Source organism: Onychostruthus taczanowskii, unplaced genomic scaffold (genome assembly GCF_017590055.1).
Source record: "Onychostruthus taczanowskii isolate IOZ18803 unplaced genomic scaffold, ASM1759005v1 scaffold16, whole genome shotgun sequence".
NCBI classification, from domain to species: domain Eukaryota; kingdom Metazoa; phylum Chordata; class Aves; order Passeriformes; family Passeridae; genus Onychostruthus; species Onychostruthus taczanowskii.
In genome coordinates this window covers 9,834,075-9,859,253 of record NW_024498795.1, presented here as the reverse complement: position 1 = coordinate 9,859,253, position 25,179 = coordinate 9,834,075, and the positions used below count along the sequence as shown (strand labels likewise).

Here is a 25,179-nt window from a genome sequence, read left to right as displayed (position 1 = left end):
AGGCGGTCCGGGCTGCCGTCCCGTCCGTGAGGCGGAGGAGCGGAGAGGGAGGGGCTGAACCGGCGTTGGCAGCGGCGGGAGGCAGCGAGGAGGAGGAGAGAGGAAGAAAGATGCTGCTGCGGCCGTTCCGCCGGTGAGGTTTCTCGTCCGCCGCCCGCGGGGGCACTCGCCCGGTGCCTTCCTCGCTTCCTCGCCCCGTGCCCACGGACGGACCGACCCCACGGTGCTGAGACACGCCGTCGAGAGGATTCCCCTAAGTTTTATTTTTCCATCCATTTTCGTCTTGTTGGTGTGGCTGCAGGCTTTTGTCTTTTTTTTTTTTTTTTTTGTTTCCCCTCTTCTGTTGTTTCTTCTGGTTCACCGGAAAGAAAGCCGCGCTCCGGAACCTGGCACCGACCCGCCGGCGCTGCAGCAGCAGGGCGAGGAGGAGGGACCGCTACGCTGGAGCCCAGGACGGCTTCCCCGGCTGGGAAAATGGGAATGCTGAGACGGTGGGGCCCGAGCAGAGGAGGGAGGGAGAGGAAACCTGCTGCTGCGGAGCTCTGAGCATCCCGGGAAGCTGCGTGCGTGCCTGGAGGAGCGGGGGGAGAAGCAGCCTCGTCCCCCGCCTGCTGCGGGCTCCCCTTGGATTCTCTGCCCCCTTGGCGGGGACTTGCCCCAGAGACTTTTGTGATTGAAGGGATCTCGCAGGAGGCGCTTCCTCAGCCTGGTACAGGCTGTGGTTTCTCTTTTGTGCTCGCCTGTTTTTTGTTTTTTACTTTATTATTTTTTTAACCTTAACTCTGCTCTGGAATAAGGGAAACTTTTTAACTCCGGAAACATGTCGACGGGAGAAAGTTTTGAGTCTCGGTTTGAGAAAATCGACGTGACTTTGAAGGACCCCAAATCCGAAGTGAACGTGGACTGTTTGCTGGTGAGTACGGAGCGCCGATGGGCCCCCGGTCACGTCTCCCCGAATTCCTTACCCTGTGGGACCGAATCTCGCACTCCTGGCTGAGTCACCGCCCTGCTCAGCTCCGTGCCGGTGTTTTGTTTACCCGGCGCTGGGCTCAGGGTGCGTGAATGTGCCCGTGTGCCGGGAGAGCGGCTCATGCCAGGGAGGCGCCTGCCCAGCCCTGCCTCACGCTTGTCATCTCTCGCTCCGAGCGCTGCTCCGTGCCTCGCCGGCTGTCACAGGGGCGGTGCAGCCTTTGCACAAAGGCGGAATTCGTGAGTGCCGCTCCTCTCCTCTGTGCGAGCACAGGACGTCAATTAGCTTTGATACCCGTTCTCTCTCCGGCAACTTTTTTAAAGACTGAGGTCCTTCTGTGCTGTGGTTAAGCACTGCAGCGCTGACAGTCGCGTACAACACGATTAATAAGCCCTTACAGGTGGGGGCAGGTGTTTAAATGCATTTTAAACTGGTTGTGCTAGGCCTGCTCGCTTGTTGTTCCCCTAATTGATCGTACCTGATAGCTGGATCTCACCAGTGCTGTCAGTGTTAAAACTGCATCATAGGAGAGCAAGCCATAACACTTCCTGATGTAAAACCAACTAACGTCATTTGGTAGCCGATTGTCACAATTGGATGATCTTTTAGTTCTCATTTAGATCGCTTAGTACCGCAATAAACTGCATGCCCAATACAACCAATTTGTTTGGGATGCATCTGGGTCCTTGGATGTGCCTAGAGATGTCCTTAAATAGTACCAAAATGTAATTTGTGCTTTCTCACTGAAGTAGAAGGCTTATTTTCTTTGGAGCAAGTGATGGAAGTTCTTTAGTGTATTTTTTTCCCTGGCTTTCTGTTGTCAGTGAGAGGAACAAATAAATTGAATTTGTTCCTCGTATGAACTCTGACATTTTGGGGTTGGAAGGGAAGGGAGGTGTGGGGGTGGAGATAGCTCTTAATAGTTATTCATTTTCTACTGCATGGTTCTTGGCAGAAAGCTTGCTTGAGCATAGGGCGGTGAATATATTAAAAGAATAATGCAAGAATCTGTGCAAGTTCACAATATTGTTTACTCTCTTTAACTTATTACAGGTTGGTGAGCTTCTGAAGTGTTGGTAGGTCAAACCTACATCCCCAGATAAAAGCAGAGCCTTGTGGATGCTGCTGTCACAAAGGAAAACAGCGCTGCATCTTTTAGTTAGCTTGCTTCTCTTGATCTGCTTTACCTATCTGGCATCTTTGAACCACAGCCAGTGAGGAGACCTCTGGTTCTTAGGATATAGTGTGTCAATTTTGGTACCTCGAGACTAATCAGACATTTTTACAGCCAGGTTCTATTAATAGGTGTCAAGAGTATAAAGTCAGCTAAGAGTTCAGGGTTTACATTAACCATGGCTCAGTTGCTAGTATGTGCTGAAGTGCTGGCTGTTCTATGGGGACCTTCCTGCAGTGGTAGGAAAGAATTGGCAGGTATCAGACATGCAGTTGGTAGCGTCTTTAACCGTATTCCTTAATCTTATAATCAGTTTAAGGATTTGCCCCATTTCAGTTATCTTAATTGTGATTAGGAGCTAAGCTGTAGTCAGTTTGGGAATGAACTTGCTGGGATGCTTCCTGTCATGCTTGTTGAAAGTTTTAGAACATGTGTTTGCATTACAGATTTTGAGGTCCTTTGAAGTGACAATTTTTTAGGCAATTTCTTTTAAACTATTATCAATTTAAAAAGAAAATGCTGCTTCTGAGAAAATCACTTGGTAAGCTAACTTTATATGTGTATGGTCAATATATTAGTCTTCCTGCTGGCTGGACATATACTTTGCTTCACTTGTTCTTGGGATCTTTTCTATAGAAGAATTTAAGTATCGTAACATTTTCTAACTGGCTTAAATATTTTACAGTAGTTTTTAATGTGGTGAGTCACACTACAAGCATCATTCTTGGCCCAAAGTATTACTTATATATCAAATCCATTAAAATCTGTGTGGATATGCTTTTAAGGAAGAGATGCTTAGGTGTAGGTGTAATTGATCTGCATTTGAATACCTTCTGAAATGAACTCCCCATTCTCCTCCCTGCAAGGCTCAGTTAAAAAGGGAATTTTGACAGACTTTAGATGTGGTACACTTAACAAGAAAGTTAAATAATATTTTTCTGATCTGACTACATACAAAAATTCTTTCTAGTAAAACTTTAAAAATCTAAAATATTTTTTACCTTTGATTAAGGTCGTGCATTGATGTTCCTTATAACTGCTTTTGACTTTTCCTAAGCAATGATGGTAACATGTCTGAGTGGAAATACAGGAATAGCAGATACACAGACACTTCAGCATCTGATATTCTGTATGTGTAGATTTAAAATGCTGGGGTTCATTTAGGTTCAGGGAACTTTTTTTTTGGCTGCACAATGAAAAGTCCCAGCAATGCTCTTGGCTTCTCTTAGGATGGTTTTATCCTCTAACTTGGCTTCATTTTTCTTCTGCTCTTCTTTTTCTTCCCCATAAGTTTGTACCCTTTGTAGACTAACAGGCAGGACATGGAATAACCTTTAAATCAGCTTTGTAGCCATTTTGCGTTTTGTAACTGTCGTAAGCTATGTTCTTCTGTATGCTAGAAAGAGTCTAAATTTATATGTGAAGTAGTATGAGAGCTCTAAGAAAAGAAGATGGGGGTGGGGCCTGATACAAAGGAAGATGTGTTACCGTTTCAGGAAGGTGTGGGAGAAGAGTGCTGACAACAGAGCAGAGCAGGCGGAAAAGGCACACTGAGGGCCTTGTAATTTCGATTTACATGCTGCAGGAAGGAAATTCATAAAGCTGAAGTGCAGGAGGGGGATGTGTTTATTTTTCCTGTTTTCTCTTATGCAACTGTAATAAAAAACAGAGTAAGAGAATGAGTTTAAGTTGCAACTGTCTGTAAGAAAATTTGTTTTTTTGGAGCTTCCATGCACCTGATTTAGTATTAGACAGGGGAATCACAGATCAGCTGTCTGTTTTTTTTTTTTGATGAAATGAGGAGGCTCAAACCTGATTTAAGTGTAGACAATGTGTCACAGCATCATGTAGTGCATTTTCTCAAAATATTTGGTACTAGGAGTCCTACAGTCCCCAAAAGATATAATAACACTGAAGGCTGTGTTAGAGAGGTGGTCACACTGTGGGATGGGCAGTGGCCAGATCCTGGTAATTTCCATAGGGGTGCTGAGTAGGCCCAAAGGCAGTGTAAGTGACTGACTGTTCTAATGATTAACTTGAGCTGAGTGAGCTTAAACACTGAAAAGCAGTATTCGGTGAGCATCGTTCTACAACAATTTTTGGAATGAACTTGTGTTTTAGTAAATTCTCGGGGTTTATGAGCTTCCAGTTTTTGGAGAGTGGGAGTTAAGGGGTGTAATAAGTGTTTAGGTGTGGGACATTTTGACCTGGAATTGCTTGTTTTTGATTCTAAAATAAGTAGCAACTTTCCATGAAAATGTATTTTGGTTCTATTTCTGTTCAGGTAAGTGCTCACGAAGAGTGTTTTCATGGTTTATACAAGCACTTGAGTTATTACATATATTCTCTTATATAAATAAATATATATATATATATAAACCAATATAATATTTTAATTATTCAGGTACTTTGTAACTTCCATAGTTGATTTTAGATACTTCACACTTTTGGTGGTCTTAATCTTCAAAGATGTCAAATATTTCTTTTGTTGAGCAGTTTGTCTTCAAAATGACTGACAGCAGTAAATACTGCAAATCAAAGCATATCACAAACTTGTTTTATCTGCTCTGAAGAGGTTCCCATTTTTGTTGGACCAGAAATGCATAGCTACAAAGCTTGATTCACCTGTTTTTCCTAGGCCTGTTTCATCAGCTAGATTCATGTTCATCTGTCTTGCATAGGAAAAGGCAAGATGATCTCCTCATCTTTGATATTTGGAGTTCTATATATATATAATGTATCTGTTACTAGACATATTTCCCTTCTGTTAAATGTGTTAGAAAGCACTTCTGAAGACTTTGTGATTAGGGATTTGGATAATAAAATTTTAAAAAGCAATAAATAAAAAGTAAACAACTGAAAGTACCTATACTTTAGAGGTATCTATCCAAATAGATAAAAAGCTGTTGAAATCATGTTGACTGAAACCACACTAACTCTGCTCTTAAAGTCTGAGGGATTAAATGCTTGAAAAATTTGGTATCTGAGAAGCTTCCTTGATTGCTAATGAAGCTTATTGTGTGTGTGTATACATATATATATATATTTTTTTTTTTTCAAGAAGCAGAATTTCATGAACAGTTGCAGATTGTCAGCTTCAGGATTCTTTAAGCTGTCTGAAGGTGGTCCAGAGTAAGGGAAAGTGTTGTGACTGTCTCAATCTCCTTGGACATCTTTCTACCAGTTTTTAGTTCCAAGTGGAGGGTCTGCAGTTGTACTGGGACAATCGCTACAGACTGAGTGTTGAATAGTTTGAGAGCAGCCCTGTGGAGAAGGATTTGGGGGTTTTGTCTGAATTTTTGGCTCATCTGTCAGAAAAAGACCTTTTTGACAGCATTTGTTAGTGTCAGGGCAAGGGCTTTAAATTGAAACGAGTGCAGATTTAGATTGGACATGAGAAAGTTTTAACTGGGAGGGTGGTGAGGTGCCGGAACAGCTTGCCTAGGGAAGTTGTGGATACACCATCCATGGAAGTGTTCAAGGCTGGATTGAGTGGAGCTTTGAGCAGCCTGATCTAGGGGAAGGTGTCCTTTCACATGGCAGGGGTTTGGTACTAGATGATCCTTAAAAAGATCCCTTCTAACCAAAACCATTCTGTGATTTGGTAGTTAGATTCAAAATAAGACTTCTGGCTGACCTAGAAAATACAATTCCATGTCTTCAAGTCACCATATCTGAACTTCATATACAAAAATAATGAATGTTAATTATTTCTGTTAATTATTAATATTAATTAACATTACTAATAATGTTATTTAACATTAATGTTATTTACTTATCACTACAGATTATGAAATATAAAGATTCATGTTAAGTTAATGATAAAATATATCTTGATATGTTAGTCAAAGGTAAAATCTACCTAAAAGCAACTCTAAGTTGGCTTTGAGAATACAGTAGTTTGATGGTTTCTTATTTCAGGTTGCATCTCTTAAGAATTTTTTAGTATTACATTAGACTTTAGAAATTTAACAGTAGAGATGTGGAACTGTCAAAATGTTAGCATTTGTTTCATGGTATATGGTAGGTTTTACAGAGGAATTAATAGTTAACTTAGCCAATTCTGCTTATAAAACTAGAGGTTGTGTAGGAATGTAATTATTTATTTTTCCTGTAAAAAGTTTTAATGAGGAATGATAATAGAAAGTTGATGTTAAGACACGTTTCAGCAAGAGGAATAAAACACCCAACTAAGCTATAAATGCTCTTAAAAAGTAAAAATATTTGTAAACAATGTCCTTTTCCCTGGCAACTACCGAGTGGTTTTTTTTGTTGCTTGAGGGAAGGAAGAGGGAAACACCTGGAATTTGTTTGCTGGACAAATTGAAAATCAACCTGTTGGTCTGTAAATGTTTGACTTTGAGGACAATGATAGCTTCAGGAGCCACTCATTGAGAACTTAATAAATACTGAGAAGCCCTGTGAGCAGATGATGTTGGTAACCTCACAGTTGCTGTTAGCAGAATTCCCTAGGTCATACTTGAGTACTATATAAAAATAAAACACTTTTTAAGGTCTCTTACCAAAGAACACTGAGATGTTTTTCTTGATACAGGATGTTTATCTTGAATTTAAGAGGTCCCAAACCATGTAATTAAAGTCTTTTTTTGGTGGATGTTGCTTGATTTTATTTATCAAAACTCCTTTGTTGTCAAGAAATTGCAGTTCCCAGTAGAAATACTGAAAAACTGAACTTATTTCTCTGAGAAAAAAAAATTGGAGAATGGTTAAAAGCTTTTCTGTCTTTGCCTTAATTTGTCCAGTCATTCCATCAGCAATAAAGCCAGAAGGACGATGAGACAATACTGGTAAAACTGCAGGCACCATGCAGGCAACACCCAGTTATAGTTCAGTTGAAGCAAATGCAAATAACACCATCTTTTAGCTTCCTTAGCAATCTGCTGAAATTAACACTCGAATTAATGCCAAGGCAACAACGTGGACAGCAAACAGGGGGAGCAGGGAGCCACGTGCAGCAGGAAAACTGTGACACTGGAACAGGCGCTCCCCAGGGCAGTGATGGAGTCCCCATCCCTGAAGGGGTATGTAGCTGTGGCACATAGGGACACGGTTTAGTGATTGTTCTTGCAGTGTTGGGGAAATGATTGGACTCAGTGATCTTACAGATCTTTTCCAGCCTAAATGATTCTGTGAACAGTGCTTGAATTAGCGCTGAAACAGGATCTTTGAGAAGAAGAAAAGCGGTTTGGAGTTTCTCTTGTCCCCGTTGTTTTGCTGTGCTGAGATGTGTGCTGAAGTCTCCAGTCAGCAGGGTAGAGATGCCTCTGTGCTGTGCCCGGCTTCTGCAGGGTGTGAGGTGCTGTGGTGCATCTTCAGTTACAGCTGTCTGCAGGCTGTCTACATGAGCAGGAGCTGCTCGGCTGGGTTGGCTGCCCATGTTGCTAAGGGAGAACCAGCGCAGGATCAGCACCAGCTTTTGACTGGAGCAGGGGTCAAAGTCTATTCTGATACTCAAAATCTTGTAAAGGATTGGCTTTCGTTAGCTGAAAGGTTGCCACTCCCTGTCAATATTTATACAATAAAAACTGTCATGGGGACAGTATGTAAGATCTCTTTATTAGTAGGTCCTATTTGCCAGTCCAACTGCAAATTTCTTCATTTTAGCTTCTCTTATGTTTCTTCTATGCATTCATTTTTCTGTTACTCTCATAGAGCTCAGAAATATGTGAAGGTTTGCTTGTTTTTCGTCAGTTTCATGGTCTGAGATGATGCAAAGACTTAATGCTTGAAAACCTCTGTAGTAAACACTGCACACATTAAGGCTTTATTTTGGACTCTAGATTGGAACTACCTAAGAGTGTTTCTAGCTTGAGTGTGTCTGGGCTCCAGAGCTTATAACTGAACTGGAAACACAAATGGAACACGTCCTTGTTTTTTATTACACATGTTCGTGAGTCGTAATTTTCACTTAGAAAAAAATCCTCAAAATCTACTAGTTAAGTAAATATTGGCTAATTGTGTCTTTATATTTTTTCTCCAATGTAGTAGGAAGCAGCATAGTACTCAGTGCTGCACTATATTCAGATGTATTAAATGATAAGGTATGAATATATTGAGGAAAACTTGATGTGAGATATCTACATAGAAAATGCATTAATAGAAGATGGGTGTTTTCCTGTGTGGTCAGTGACTTGACTGCTATGAAAATACTGTTTCTGTGGAGTCTGAGCTTAATTTTTAGCAAATAAATAACAGCCAAAAAAACCCCTGACTACACAAAACTAAGTATGTCATCTGGAGTGTGCTTTTTGAAGAAGAGGAAGCCAGAAGCTTGTCTTGACATCTGGAAATTTCAGCTAGGAAATTTTTTCCTGTTTTGTGGTTGGAGATGTTACATTTTTCAGCAGATGGTTAGTAAAACTTGTATTATAGCCATAATGGTTATTTCCAGTGGGAAAGTGTGAAGGAACAATGGTTTGGGCATTCATCTCCAACTGGCTACTGTTTGATCATTTATTTCTTTTGTCTAAATCAGTTACTTGGGATGGTGATTTGGAAGTCTGCCTTCTTAATTTTTATTACCATGTATTGTGGGAAAGTAGTATGTTGGTGAGTACAAATGCATTTTTTTTCACAGAATGATTGAGGCTGGAAGGAACCTCTAGGGGTCCTTCATCCCCCTGCTCTGGTAGAGTGAGCTAGACCAGGTTGCCCAGGAAGGCTTTTGACTTCTCTACAATTTCTCTGGGCAGCCTGTAATTTTCCACTTCTCAGAAGAATGCTTTTTCTGTTGAAGCTTCACACAGTGGAAAATAAAATTCACCAAAACTAAATAGAAAAGCCATCCGTACTCATTTGGCATTTATTTGTAGAGTTCTGGCCTTCTTGTTCAGTAAATCTGTTTGTAGCCCAAATAATTTTTTGAAAGGTATCTGCCACAGAAGACCAGAAGAACTTTCTGTGGAGGCATTTGTAGATTTGGATATTTTAAGCATAAAAATTTGTATCTGAGGGGTCAGTCGCTGTAAATTCATAAGCTCGTATTTAATTTGTGAATGTGGTTCAAACAGATGTAGGATTTTTCTGTTGGAGCTAAAAAGAGAGTGATTGCCTTGTTGTGATCTCCAGTTTGCACTCCACTAGTGCCACTTCAGTTTTTTATGACTATGTAGCCTTGTGTTTTCTGTATCTGTGTACACAGATAATTTCCCTCTTTATAGGCAGTGTGGGACTTCCTTATTGTCCTCGAAATGTGAAAGAATTTTTGATACTGATGTGACAGGAACTGATCTGTCCCTGAGGGACTGGAGAAGAGAAGACTGCCTGTGGAGTTTGCGGGCAGAGTCTTCAGAGGAGACTTCAGCTTCAAACTTTGACTTCAGAGAAGCTGAAGTCTAAGGTGTCAGTACAACAAGCACCATCTTCCTAGAGTATGAGATCTGGGAGCTCATTTGGCTACAATTGTGCAAGTGACTATGTCAAGTAGTTAAGAGGGGAGGAAACCTCTCCAGGCAGGAGCTAACCAAGTAGGAGTGGATGAGGAAGATTCTTCAGGGAGGAGTGAGGTGAGGGTAGGACAGGAGGAGTGAGTGTGTGCTGGTTATACTTGGCCTGTGCTTTTTGCAGATGCCAGGTTGTGTGAATAATGCCAGGCAGGGCATGAAGCTCTGGTTGAAAAGAGAGATAATTCTCATGCCTCACAACTTTGTGTTGATGCTCTGCACTGCTGTCAGTGTTAGAGGTGGAATCATAGAATTCTCTTTGTTATGAAATCTGATGATACAAATGTGTTTTTATACTAATCTCTTCTTAGAAAGTAGCTTTGATTGTAGGCATGCAAAGTATCCTGTCAGCATTGAACTGAATTTATTCTCCTCTTTCAAAGAGGGAAGGTAGTTCTGTCACTTCACTGATGGTTTGTTTATTGCTCTAATACATCTTCTGTGGGTAGCTGTCCTCCTCCTTCAACTTAAATTACTAAGTTCATTGGCAATTAAACAAACAATTGCCAGCATAACAATGATACAATTTTTGGTGGTCTTGGGACCATTCAAACCTGCTTTTACATGCTATGTATCCTCTTCTGTGGAAATTCAAGGCTGAAAGTGGTGCCAGCCAAGTGGTAGACTGTCAGATTTATGATGTTCCCAGCTCAGGGAAGAATGATGTGCATCTGACTCCATGATATCAGAAGGCTAATTAATTACTTTATTATACTATATTATACTAGAACTATATTACACTGTATTACACTAACAAGAATTATATTAAACTGAAGAAACTCATCACTGTCTGCTGATCAGACAGTCGATACAGTTTGGACTTGATAGGTTAATTAACAAAAGCAATGTTTACTAGAATTGAATTAAGTAATTACCTTCAGGTAAATAATCTTCTAATACATTCTACATGTTTAAAAACACAGGAGCAGCAAATGAGATAAGAATTGTTTTGATCATTCTTTTTTCAGCTTCTCTCTGTTCAGAGATCATGTGAATACCACAGTAGACTCACTTGAAAGAGGGACTGTTGCCAACATTTGTAGAGCAAAGATGGTGACGTAAATAAAAAAAATGCCTATGAAGACCTGTGAGTGAAAGCTGAACTATTGATGTGATTGTGTATTTTATTGGGTTGCCTTTTGTTTGAGCGGTGGGTTTGTTGGTTGGTTGTTTTGATTTTTCTTTCCAATACACTGAATTTATAATTGGACATGTCATTAATGAGCTAGGCTTTCTCTGTAGTGAATAAATCAGTAGGTTTCCTGGAAGAGCCTTTGTCTTCTGTCTTTTACTAAAATGCCCATGGCTATTTTTAGCCTTTCTCATACTCTACAAACTGTTTTGTGCATATGGGTTTTGGAAGTAGCATGACCTTAAAGTGTTTGAAGGTAGTTTTGACTTGCAAAATCAGGTGGTCAGAGAAATCATCAGATCTATTCACAATGTGGTTCTGAGTCAAGCTATGAAGACTTTTGGTAGGAAGACCATATTTAGGAGAATTCTGGGTTGTTTGTCGAAAGAAAGAAGTTGTAACACAAAGAAGGTCTTGTATCACGTAACTTGCAAGCTCAGAGCTGTTAATTGATTCTGCATGGCAGATTGGATTGGGATAAGGAAAGGACTAAAAGTCTCTCTTGCTCATGTTCTTGATGAGTGTAAGCTCAGAGGAATCTTTCAAGTGTTCTCCTTTTGTTTCTTTTCTGCCCTCAAATGCCTTCCGGCTTTGATAAGAAAGCTTTTGTCCTTCTGAATGCAATGTGTACATAACACTATTATCATCAGTAGTTTGGACTTGGGATTTAAGCAGATACCATATAGAGGCAAAATTGGGGTGTTAGATGCTGGTGCTGCAGGAGCTGCTTTGTGTCTGGGACTGCAGTGACTGTAGGCAACTCCTCTGTGACTTTCTGTATGGTTGATTTTTGGTTTGCGCCAGGGAATAGATGGGATGTCTGCATTGTTCCTTTCTTTGGTCATCTCCTCTTTGAACTCTTGGCAAAGAATGGAGTCAAATTAACTTGACCTTCATATAAAGAATAGTTTCTGTCGTAGTTCTTCGCAAGTTCATGGGAAAGAAAGGTCTGAGAACCATGAATTCTAGAGGAGAGAAAAAGGGATTTTGTTTTCTTTTTATATACCCTGTTTCATTGCAATTTGACAAACTCATAGATATGGTCAGGAATAAAAGAAAAGGTTTATCAAAACCATTTATTTGCAGGTTGGGAAGTTTCTTTCCAAGTTTCTGATGCCCTGTAAATAGAGGCTTAATGAAGATTCCAACAAAATAGGCAGCTGAAGGTTTTCGTTCAAATCTGGCTATCTTGTGGGAGGTTGACTAACTCTACCAATGTAGGACATCTTTTGCATTCTTTCTTGTATGTTTCAACATCAAAAAACTTATCTTATAGTGGTGCTGCATTACTCATATTTTGTGGGAGGAAATAACTGTTCAGCAAAGATGTATTGTTGAAACAAGTTGAAATCCTAAGCTTTCTTCTGAATGATAATTCCACTTTTAGGACTTTACATGTAATTTAAGAACAAGTCTTCTGAGCTGATGGGTTAGCAAAACCAGAAAAAAAAAAGAAATAGGGTCATGAGTTTTTGAAGAATTACTTTAAAAAGTAGTATGATGTTTTTACAAAATAAGTTGATTTTTTTTCACAGGAGTTGGAATCAATATAACCTCTTTCATAACAATGGAAAAAGACACAATCTTTAACAAGTAACTTGCAACTTAGAGCTAAAACTTAGGCTTAAGATTAGATAATTCTCTGTAGATCTTGCTTTCTTGAATTTCATAATGATAAACAAATGTCTTTCTGGTATAATGAAGTGCAGCTCACAGAAATGAGCTTGTTAACTTCCTTTCTACATCCAGAAGAAGGTGGAAGCAGTGTTAGCCGTAAGGGCACCTGATGAAGTTGGACAAGATAACCATGTCCTCATCTCTGCAAAATACAAGAATCGCCTAATTTTTAAATCCAGAAGGGTGGTGTCTGTTGTCATGATTTTATGTTCTTCAGCCTTCATATAATTTCTATTTCACTTCTGCAGTAGAAACAAAACCAGTAATCATGTTCTGACATGAAAAGGAGAAGCAACTAATGGGGCAGTCAACAAAAATTATTTTGTCAGTAATGCCAGTCCTGTCAATTTATAGTCTTGAATTAATTCTTAAACTTGTGCAATGGGTATTTGCCTACCATAAATTACTTAATTCTTGACAGTTATAAATAATAATTTCATCCTTTTGATGTTGAGGTTGTGAAAAGTCAATATTCAATTTAAATTCTTCCTCTTGATTGAGTACTAGTTAAATATCTCTTGAAAAGATAGGAGGTGAAATGGAAATTGGTGTGCCATGTTATCCTCTTGCCTTGGTAAATAAAATATCAACAAATAGAAGCATCAGTGCAGTATCCTTGATACTGTGATGCATCTTTCTTTGCTTTTGAATATTTTAAACTGCAGAACATGACGTATTACATTTATGGTGTGGCAGGGGTAGGGTACAAGAACAAAAAAACTACCTTTGTGGAGAAGGAAGTCTTGTCTCTCTGAAAGATAATTACACAAATATGAGGTTTGGAAAACAGGCAGAGAAATTAGTAAGATGATAATTAAAGATGATTTTGGTGTTGGAATTGTTTGTTTGGCCTAATGTGCCTTAAGTTAGGGTTTCCTGATTTCTTCAGTCTTTTTGTGAGACTGTTTTGTATTTCTGTTTCCTGCATCTAAAATAAGGAAGTACTTCCCCCAGCCCCCACAATTTGTGGGTTTGATGGTGTGGAGGCAAGTTACTTTTTGTACTCCTTTTAAGGGGTAGGGAAATTTCACTGGTAGTACCATTTAAGTATTTGAAAAGCAGACATCAAGCTACAAGGACGTGTGTCAAACATGAATGGCCAACAAAAACCTTCACAGCAAGACTTAAAGTCAGAAGGAAATTGTGAGTGTGTTTAACATTGCATCTTCACTGGTATATTGCAAACTGCTTTTTTGATATAATCTGTTGCTTTCAAAATTTTAAATTATTTTTGTAGAATCACAGAGATACAGAGTTGCAGCCACAAGGATCATCCCGACCTTGCACATTTTACAAACCCCAAGGATCACACCATGTGCCTTAGGGTGTTGTGGGAATGCTTCTTGAACTCCGTCAGGGTTGGTGGTGTGGCCAGTTCCCTGGGGAGCCTGTTCCAGTGCCTAACTACCCTCTGAGTGAAGAACCTTTTCCTAACATCTAACTTAAACTTCCCCTGACATAGCTTCATGCCATTCTCTTGGGTCCTGTCACCGATCACCGGTGTCAGGCAGACACTGATTTCTCTTCAGAGAGAAATCAGTGTCTGCCTCTGCACTTCCTCTCATGAGGATGTTACAGGCTGCAGTGAGGTCTCCCCCGTATCCTCTTCTCCAGGATGAGCAAGCCAAGTGATCTCAGCCACTCCTTGTAAAGTCCTGAACCATCTTAGTGGCCCTCCTTTGGACACTCTCTAATAGCTTTGTATCTTTCTAATTTTATGGCACCCAGGACTGCCCCCAGCACTTGAGATGTGGCTGCCCCAGGGCCAAGCAGAGCAGGACAGTCCCCTCCCTTGCCCGGCTGATGATGCTGTGCCTGATTCCCCTAGAACACGCTTGGCCTTCCTGGCTGCCAGGGCACTGCTGACTCAGATTCAACTTGCCATCAACCAGGACCCCCAGGTCCCTTCCCACGGCTCTCCTTTCCAGCATCTCATTCTGGTTTGTGTCAGAGTTGCCCATCCCAGGTGCAGAATTCAGCACTTCTCTTTTGTTTATGGTTTGTGGTTGCCCAGCCCTCAAATTTGTTGATGTATCTCTGCAGAGCCTCCCTGCCTTCAAGGGAGTCAACAGGTCTTCCCAATTTAGTATCACTGGAAAAATTACTTAATATTCCTTCCAGTTGTGCATCCAAGTAATTAATGAAGATGTTGATGAGCACAAGGCCCTGTGGAGGGATTGAGCCTTGCAGAGCCCTGTTAGTGTCAGGTGGACAGTCTGATGTCACCCCATTTGCTACAACTCTGTGCCTGACCCGTGAGCCAGTTGCTCGCCTGTCCTGTGATGTGTTTATCCAGCTGAATGCTGGACATTTCATCTGGTAGGACACTGTGAGACAGTACTGAAAGCTTTACTGAAATCCCAAAAGATTGGATCAACTGGCTTCCCTTGATACCTAGGTGAGTTACCTTGTCATGGGAGGGAATTAAGTTTGTGGAGCAGGGCTTTCCCCTCAGGAGCCCATACTGATGGTGACTGATGACTGCATTGTCCTTCAGGTGGTTTTCAATACCTCCCCAAATAAGCTTTTCTGTAATAGTCATTGAAGTGACATTGACAGGACTGTAGTTTCCAGCGTCATCCTTCTTGCCCCTCTTGAATTGGGACAATGTTTACCATCTTCCAGTCAGCTGGAACCTCTCTAGATTGTCAAAATCATTAAAAAATCATTGAGAGGGTTATTCTTTTGAGTTAGAGCTGTATATTTCTTAAGTTCCAGCTGTTCCCACAGACAAGTAGGGAAAACTGATTTAGATGGGCACGGGCTTAAAACTGCAGAATAATTTTTTTGAGTAAAAAAAAATTATTTTCTCTGCATGCTAATGCATATTATTACATGAACCTAGAAATTACTGTGCTTCAATATAATAAGTAAATTTTTACAATACATTAACTTTTTTAGTAGCATATTCATAATGTTCATCACTCTCTTTGCATTGAACGTGTGGTAGAGAATTACTGTATTTTTAGGGGGAAAATTGTATACAAAGAGGAGTGGAGCTTAATGAAATTTGATGCTTTCAGTGGAAAAATGTCAGCACTGGCTGTTTGAACTGTATTGTGCATTTATATGAAGCTGTTAAAATGAAGATATATGTGCATTTTAAGTTGCACTTAAACTGTGGTGTCCAATACTCAACTGATAATAGTCAGTAGTATAAAGGGAGACTCTTCCTGTTTGCCATAGTTTCCAGTGGTGTAATCACTGGAGGAAAGGGGGGAGATCACTAAAATGTTCCATTGGCCTAAGCAATTTGAGGGTTTTAATAAATAAAGTTTATTAGTTCTCTGAAATAATTCTCCTACTTGTTAGCCTTACATACTGAGTGGTTTTGTACCTTAATGAATTCATATACAACTATTGCTTAAAGTTTATTAGTTCTCTGAAATAATTCTCCTACTTGTTAGGCTTACATACTGAGTAGGTGGTGGTTTTGTACCTTAATAAATTCATATACAACTATAGCTTTTTAAATCTGAAGATGTGCTTAACAGTTTTCCAGGAAAGCCTTTCTGTGAAAAGCTTCACTAATCATTCCAGATCATAATTAAATTAATGAATTGGATAAAAAAAAAATTATGCTCAGTACCTTCAGACTTTTATACACATGTATACACACTATATGTGATGAAAATATGAAATCATGAGATTCATTTTCCTTAAAAAAAAATCTGCAAATTTAGTTCAAGTCCTCTAAGCTTCAGAAAAACTGAGAGGCGTGTTTGCTTTCAACACTGTGCAATTATAATTTTCTACTCTAGATTTTGTTAGAAGGAAACTGTGATGAGAATATTTCTGTATAGTGAATGGTGACACCAAAATTGCACAAGGAATAATCCAAATTTTGCTAATGTAGAGTTGAATTAATTTTGGTGAGACATCAAATATGTGTTATTTTAAAAATATATCAGAACTTCTGGTGTCAGTAGGTTTTACTCAGGCTTGCATCGTGTCACAATTGGGGTCTTCCAGGGTGGATGCGGGGCCTAATGCTGTCCAGTGTCTTCCTGCATGACCTGGATGGTAGCGTTGAAAGTACCCTCAGTAAATTTGCTGATGACACTGAACTGATTAGTGAGGAGACATTTTAAAAGGAAGAGACATTTTACAGAGAGATCTGGACAGGCTGGAAGAGTGGGCAAGCAAGAGCAGTATGAAGTTTAACAAAGTCAAACAGTTTCATACATCTGGGATGGCACAACCAAAGGCCTGGTCCAGGCTGGGATCTGTGAGGTTGGGAGCAGCCTTGCTGACCTTGGGGCCCCACTGGACAACAAGGTGGGCATGAGTCAGCAGAGCACGGCTGCAGCAGCAAGGGCAGGTTGGACCCTGGGCCGCATCTGCAGCGGGGTCAGTAGCAGAGCTGGAGATATGAGCATTCCACTCAGTGCTGGTAAGGCCACATCTGTAGGGAGGTGTCCAGTTCTTGTTGCTGCAATTCAAGGTGGGTCACAAAAGTGATTCAGAGGGCTGGAGCACTTGGTTTGTGAGGGAAAAGTGAAGGTGTTCCCCCAGAGAAGGGTTGGGGGACCTCATTATGGTGTTCCAGTGCTAAAAGGGCAGCTACAAAGAACATGGAATCTGTCTTTTCAGGAGAAGAAAACAAGGGCCAGCGTGTACATGTTGCATTGGGAGAGGTTTATGTACAAAAGAAATTTTTTACTGTGACAATAGTCAGTCATTGGAACAATGTCCTCAGAGATGTGGTAGAGTCCCCATTGGTGGTGGTTTTCAAGTCTCAGCAGGGTGGTGAGCAATGTCATCAAGGCTCCCTTTTGCTTGAACAGTTGCACAAGGTGAACTTTGGAGATACCACCAAATCTAGACTGTTCTGTGGCTCTGTGATCCTCCGTCTTTGAAGAAAACATCTCTACGGTGTTTCACTGGTTGGTTTTCTCTTTGCCTTTTCCTAGCTTTGTTTCAGAGCCTCAGTGAAGCTGTCAAATCAGTGCAACAATATGTTTGCAGCAGTGTTAGTTAAGCCAAAAGTAATGGTATGTGCTATATGTACAAATTGTTTCCTCAGCTATTGAGGTCCCATTTTCTGACCTGTGACACTGTACAGGATATGGTATCTGTGCTGAGCAGTGCAATGTTAATTTCTCTTAAGGGCAGATCTGGTCTCATGAGAGTGAAAGAGACTTAAAGAGAAAAACCTTTAAAGGTAGTGGCCTGGAGACATGGAAGAAGCTCAATCACAGAATGCATGCATAACAAATCTAGTTTCTAAGTGGACAAAAATATAAACCACTGTTATTTACTTAAATATTTTTCACTCTAAATGATAACTCTAAGTAACAATAGTATCTGAATTTAAAAAAATAAAGCATCAGGAAAAGCAGCTCCCACAGAGTTAATTTTTGTCTCTTTGTGACATTTAATACTGTAGAAGTTAAGATAAACTCTGTCTGGAAGGAGGGAAGAACATTCTGAGAATTTAAACCAGCAAGTTCAAATTATCCATTTAGATTGGAAAGATACCTCTGTTAAGCCAAGAGAAAATTGCATCAGGAGCTGGTAGGAGTTTTGTCTTATGATGGTTTCAGATGAGAAATTGCTTCAGTTTTGTCTTATGATGTTTCAAGTGAGATTAGTATATATCTCCAAATTAAGAATTAGCACAGAATGAAGTTTTCTGTAAATAAGATACAATTCTTCTTTGTGAGTATGGAAGTAAAACAGGTAATTTGGATATGAAAGGTTGTTACCATATACAGTCAGATATAGCCAAGCAACATTTAACTTTTACTGGATGAAGATAGGTAGTTTATTTGGGCATAAAATCAAGGCTGCAGGTAAGCTTTCAAGAAATAACTGAAGTAGTTGGTTGAATCTCTATTTCTGATGGAGCCCTAAGAATTATAAAGAAAAAAATTATCTAAACTATGCTCTTAATTTTAAGTGTATTTTATTTCTCAGCTGAGTATTTTTCTGTAATAAAGCTTAGAAGTGCAAGAGATTTGTTTTAGAATTACACTTGTACAATGAGACTGGTATTAGAGGGTTCTGTAGCAGCAATCCTCAGGCCAGTCCATCAAGAGTGAGGTCACAATCTTTCTACAACAGCCTCTTGTCTCTGTTTTACAAGCCAGCATCTAATACAGCTGCTACCCTTGTGCTACATTCGGTAGCTGTAGTATTTAGCCACAGGCCTTTCAGAATTTACCACCCTCTTACGGTTTGGGTTGTGGGGCAGGAGGACACCTACCATGAGCCATACTGTAATCCACCAGTGAAGGTGTATTAGGTGAAATAAGAAAGCATTGGAAGAACTCAGTGGAAAGAGCAAATCAAATTCCAGCTATTGCTTATGGTCTTTTCCCAGTGGCAGCTATGTCAGGCCATTGGCATTCCTCGTGCGCTTTTGAAGAAATGAGATGCTCCAACATCTGTGGTGCCAAACAGGCAAATTGAGTCATTGTTACTGTGGTATTGCAATGAAAAGGGGTTCAATCAGGATGCCTTTTAGTAATTTCTTTGCCATCAGGTTCCTGTTATGTTTCTGCTAGCTCAGAATAATGCAGTGTGCTGGTAGTTGACTCTTGACAGAACAGAAGATCTAAGCCACATTGGCCTTTTAGGACACTCAAAGGCATGCTTCTCCCTTTTTACAGAAAATAGCATATTTATTTTGAGGATTGATAAGGAATGTAAACTATATTATAATTGTGGTTTTGTAATTTTTAAGATCATACTGCTAGTAATTTAAAATCTTTAAAAACTTGGTAATGAAAAGTTAAAATATGTTTTTGGTATGCTTATGACATTGAACAGAGTTTGGAAAGAGAGCAAATCAGGCTGTAGGCTATTCAGATGATTTTCTGCTGTTAAGATTAACTTCTATATAGAAATAGTATGTGAGAATATAGAACTATTCCACTCAGCTTTTTTTATGAACTTTCTTGCTCTTGTCTTCTGGACAGCCATGGATTTTTATATTGGTTTTCAGAAGGAATAGCTTATGTATTCATAGACTGGTTTTCTGCTGTTTTCTTAATTCTTTACAGCAACACTTACAAAAAGAGGTATTATCTCTAACAAGTATTATCTCAGTGTTCTTATTTATAAAAGTTGGCTTTTAACTGAATCTATTGAACTGGACTAAGTGTCATCTTCAGAGAATAAGCAGATTAAGAGGTTTTTCAATGAGGCAAGGTTAAATAAATTGGAAATTTGACATGTCATAGTTCAGTAGGTAAAGGGACAAAATTATAAGAAATGACCAATTTTCCTATTTGTCCCTTAATTCTATATTGGAGGGAAAAAAGGAGAGCTCTAAACTGTGAATGTGACATGATCTTAGAGTTGATCTACAGCAGTTCAGAAAAGAGGAAATTCAGTTCTTTTCTGTTTGCTGCAAGTTACACAATGTGTAATCTTGACTGAGGCAAGTAAGGGGGATTTGAAATGTGCTTTGCGTGACAGTATTAGGTTAAATGCTGCATTGCTTTTCTTCTCTGAAGACTGCATATAGAGCTTTGCATCATGAACTACTTGTAATTTTGCAAGTGCAAAGGAATTTGTCTCTGTTTGTTGTGTCTCTCTTAAGTATTTGGTGCTTCTTACTTCTCTTGCCAAGCAAACACTTTGTAACATGTGAATCTGAATGAAAGTGGTAGGTCACTTTTTAAAAAAAAAGAAATTATTTGAAATGCTTGGTTGTTTGGGATATGTAAATCTGTGTATAGAGGGTATATGCATGCACACACTTCCTGGTGTTAGACCTTTCTTAATGTCAGTCAGATGGTTGGGTTTTTCCTTTTCTAAGTCACATTGTTTATCTGTAGTTCAGAGTTTAGTTAAATATAAGGATAGTTTACCTCAATGCCAATACATTTAGTTTGAATATCACAAAAGGTATAACTGACTTCTTCATTACCTTTTGAAGTCTCTGAGGCTATATATATTAATTTATAAAAATGATTATGATTGGTAACAAGCATCTGTTTCCGTAATTACTGTTTCCATCCATGTTTTATGTAGTTCTTCAGAAACTGGCTCTGTGGTCCGGCAGACTTCTGGAAATTGAAGTGCAGGATGTCAGACAAAAGTGTGACTCTTAAATTCTTGAACTGATACTGCTGCTCTTAGTTACATTCCAGAATATCTCATATTGATACTTTGTAGTGTTTAGAAATTGGAAACGTGCTTTCCTCAGTGTTTTACATACACAGAATTTATATGAATGGGAAGTAGCAGGTACTGCCTGACCTCATTTGACATGGCCTTTGAAATACTTGTTTTTTAAATATTTTTATACACACATACAATGTATCTCTAGTGTCTTAGTTCATGTAGATTTCCAAGAAAGCAGTGTTTTTTTAATGACCTCTTTTAAAAATCAGATACTAGAAAAATATTCTCATAAAGCAAATCCTGGGGTAAAAATCATGTAGAATTTGGATGAGAGTAAAAAGTAGCCTTTCATTCCCTTTTGGTTTATTTTGTAAAAACCACATTTTTATCAGTTTTGCTCTCTGCTTGATGAGAAAGTAAATGACAGCTACTCAAAATGGCTGTGGGATGGAGGAACAGAAAATACGATGTTAGTGCACTCTGATTTATCTCGTGGCAAGCTTTTATGGTGTGACAAAAATATTGCCTGCCCTCATCTCCTGTAGAGATTAAGTTAATCAGCCCAGGCTCAGTCTTGCTCCCTTGTAAGGACAGGCAAGAGAGACTTTGACAAGATTCCATGATTGTGGCAATGGTCCAGACAGCCCTGGCTCTCTTTCCTCTTGGGTTAAGATTTGTTTTCTCCCGTGTTCTAAATCCAAAAGAAAATCATGCCTTTGGAGTACATGTATCAATCTACTGTATCCTGTTTGGGGTGGGGGGTGGTTTTCTCAGGTTGTGGAATGCTAAGGAGGAAGAATGGTATTGGGGAGGAGTTGACATACTCTTTCGATGTAGCTGGACAAGTTGGTAGAAGAGTTGCTTTTACATTTCTTTCTTAGTATTTTAGTATTTTCATCCTTATGATCGCAGTATATGAGCTTGCTGAAAATACCCAGTGTTGTAGAAGTTGAATACCACTGTTTTGTGAAGTTCTGCTCTCTGTGTCTCATGCTTTAGCAAGTGTATTAGGAATGCATGTGTCATGCTTGAGCAATGGAAATGTTGGGAAAAACTTCTTTATGGTGTATGGAGTCAGTGGCTTTAGTTTTCCTCAAACTTTAGTCTCAGAGCTTGAAAAGGAATTTAGTTGCACACCCCTAACAATCTTGTAAGCATGATAAATCACAACATCTTTGGACTTCCTTGAAATTAAAAATGCTGGATCCTGTAATGGATTCCTAACATTTCCTATCCTCCTCTAGTCTTGAAATACTGTACTTGGAAATCCCACATAAATTGGCTTATATTGTTGCAGTATTACATATGGTAAAATCCTTACTGATTATAATGAGACAGACTTGCAGTTTGTAGAAAGCCACCCTTAAGTTTTCATGGACAGCTTTGGTTCTGTTCTGTCATTTTGGTAGTGGAATGTGGAACCATGATTTCATGTAAATTTTTGGTTTTAGAGTTAACACCTTTCTTTTTTCACATGCAGTCCAAAGCATTCAGGATTTTAGTCATGATTCTACTGTGGTGTCAGAAAGGGTAAAAAGAGTACTTAGAGATTTGGTTTAAATCAAAAAACTATAGAATGTTTTGGGTTGGAAGGGACCTTGAAGATCATCTAGTTCCAATCACCTAGCTATGGGCAGTCACTGGACCAGGTTGCTCAAGGCCCTGTCCAGCTTGGCTTGAAGACTTTTGGGGATGGGACATCCACAACTTCTCTGAAAGCATCTGTTGGGGGAGTATTTTTTGACCCAAAAATAGTCACTATTAATGACTTGAATATATACTTAAACATCCAGTATTAATTAAAATAGTGTTACTGGTGGCATTGTCTGTATATGCTGCCATTTTTTCTTCAAGTGGGTTTTGAAAGAGAGCTTTTTTTCTTCACACTTAAAAAAAATTGCTTAAAGGTAATGGGTAAAACAAGTTTTTTTAAATTTATAAATTTACTTCATTGGGTTCTGGACTGTGGAAGCAATCTGTTAGCAGAACTGTTTTGTTCTACATTAACAGTGAAAATTTCCCGAAAATGTGGAAAACTTGCTGTTTTGTTCCTGTTAGTAACAAAATCCTGTTAATTCTGACGAATCTAAGTGGTTGGAAATAGAAATAACTTGTCTACATCTAAAGTAATTCTCATGGAATTTTTATAACCTTTTTTAAAAATAACATTACTTGAAAGTCATTTTTGTGGGTGTATTCATCATGGAAAAAAGAACAAATACAAAAACTTTGGGTTTATGCATACAGACATCTTTTTTATTGAAAGTGAAGTTTTTCTTTTAATCAATGCACGAAAAAGTCTATGAGCTTCACTAGGGTTTGCGATACAAAACTGCCTAATGATGCACAAATTCTTAAATAGTGTTAAGTTCTTGTTTAGTTGCATATTTCAAATATCTGCTTGACGTGTGATTGCTTGTGCTGGAATGTTTATTGCAGAAATGTAGCGAGAGCTCTGACAGGAGATTGCGCAATCAAAGAAGCTTCTCAGAGTTGATTCCTTGCTTCAGTTGTGCTCAACTTCCCATATTTTTCGTTTTGCAGATTGGTTGGCATGTGACACTAAGGAAAGGCATATTGCTTTACAAATCACTATTTCAGTTTCTGCAGAGTTTTTTTAGTATAATTCTTTCATAATCTTCATTTCTGGACTTCTCTCATGGCTATTTGCCTCTAATTGTGGAAGTGTTTTGACTTGCAGAGTGTTAGGGAAGAATTTCCCTTTTAGTGGTGGGGAAGGGGAGATTTTTGTGCAGTGTTTCCAGACTGCTGGAAAAATTGTGATGTTCCCACTCTTTCTTGAAAAGTTGTTCAATTAATTGTCTGTGCTCTGTTTAAAAGATTAAGTACTTTTGTTCTCAGTGTCTGTTTCCAGTCCCTGGCTTATTTTTCTGCAGGGTGATACCAGAGGGCTTTCTTTTCCTTGGTGCACCTTTTTAGAGTCTTTTTGTAAAGCATAATTATTGAGCTAATATAATCTCCAAGACCAAGTAGTCAAAGCTAAAAAGAGAACTTCTCTTTTTGGTGTTGTATAGTTTATTGTTTATGTCTGTAGTTAGCACTTGGTTATCTTAGCAGCAAACATAATCTGGGTCAGGTGACATCAGGTTCAGTATGGCTGCTAAGGTATTGTTGATTTACAGAAAAATTAGTATCCTTTCCAGTGACTTGTTATATTGCATGCTTTGATGGTAATGTTTTTTGTTTGTTTGTTTTTCATAGCAGAGGTATCAGTTTTCAGGCAAAAGCATGGTGGGAGAGCTAGAAGCAGCAATTTGAGCTGTTGATGGGAGAACTTGCGCTAGTTTTGGTGTAATGTAAAGCTAAGAGATCTAAAGTTGCTTTACATATTTGACAGCTTTTACAAGAGCTAAAGCAATTTTATTGATGTTGTTTGCAGTAAGTTGGTGTCTTGCTAATTCACATCTTGGCCAAGTGGCTAAGGCTTACTTTCTGAAGTCAGGTTTCATGGATACCTGCCTGGAAAAAAATATGGGAGGCAGACAGCAATTTCCTAGGCAACAGATGTGGAGGGGTTCTGTTTCCTTTGGTCAATACCACTATTTCTTAATGGAGTTGTGCAGTTTCTTTCCTTTTGTTGACGTCTCTGCTCAACTCCTTGCAGGTTGCTGCAAAAGAAACCTTAGACTTTTGAGCTGGGACTGGACCAGTTTGTCTTCATTCTTTCCTATCTCTGATCTGTCTTTATACATTTTGTCGAAGGGAAGTTATGTACCAGTATTTGCATCCATAGTGTTAATTTTTATCCGTGGTACTTTTGCTTTCTAATGAGCGTTTCTTAGACTGTTGACTCCCATTGATCTAAATTGGTAGTTTTGAGTGTTTGTGTTTCAAATGAAAAGGTTGGGACTCCCAAATCAGAACAGCAGATCTCTCTGCTGCCTGTGGAAGAATCTGCCCTCACAGGATAACCAAGAAAGCTGTGAGGACCTCAAAGAGCAATCATTTGCTGATATAAATTACAAGTGGTGTTTGGTTTAAAAAAAAAATGAAGTAGTTATCTTATATCTTAGTTGAGGGAACTGGGCTTGCTTTATATTTTCGGTTGGCACCATAACTTTGAGAAGTGGAAAGGATGTGAAGTCGCTTTTTTCCACCGCGAGGTATTTCTGTGGATAGTGTGTCAGGCTGGCTGCTCATCTCCAGTTGCAGTTGTTACAGTAGCTGGGAACTCTAGACCTGTGAGGCATTTCCTAATACCGAGTGCTGCAGTGGCTGTGGAATGCTGCGTCCATGGTGATAAACATCAGTCAGTGCTCCTAACCAGGCCTCATACTTCTTCTAACACTGTTTAAATATGTATGTTTTAGATGTACTTGTGTTAATCACATTTAGTACAGTTTTCTTGAAAAGGGCAGTTTTACCAAGCTGCACTTACGCTTTATTTAATTGTAGTGTTAGTCAAATGTGGTTTGATAAATCATTTAAACCTAAAGTAGGCTATTTTCTTATTTTCTACACATTAAAATATAAAGAATCTCTGTAGCCTTCCAGATAGTTCTACAACTGTGTTAGTCTGTGTATGTAAAGTATTGTTTTCATGGTAGAATGTGCCACATTTGGTATAGAAGCTTTGAAGTTTGTAAAACTTGTCCACAGAGCATATTAACCAGTGCAAGTGGGTCTTTTTTAAGGAAGTGAGGCTGCAAGGATCCAGCAGTCTCAC

The 25,179-nt window shown here is 39.2% G+C and overlaps 1 protein-coding gene across 2 annotated transcripts in view; it reads left to right on the top strand.

Annotated features, from left to right (window-relative positions):
• Positions 1–352: 352 nt before the first annotated feature.
• Positions 353–25,179, top strand: part of ROCK1 (Rho associated coiled-coil containing protein kinase 1) — an 85,412-nt gene continuing 60,585 nt past the window's right edge. Inside the window, exon 1 of one of the 2 annotated variants that reach the window (XM_041399226.1) lies at positions 353–913. In XM_041399226.1, coding sequence (XP_041255160.1) covers positions 821–913 — 93 coding nt within the window. In that variant the 5' untranslated portion in view covers positions 353–820. The remainder of the gene's footprint in view (positions 914–25,179) is intronic. The other variant, XM_041399227.1, reaches the window with a different exon arrangement.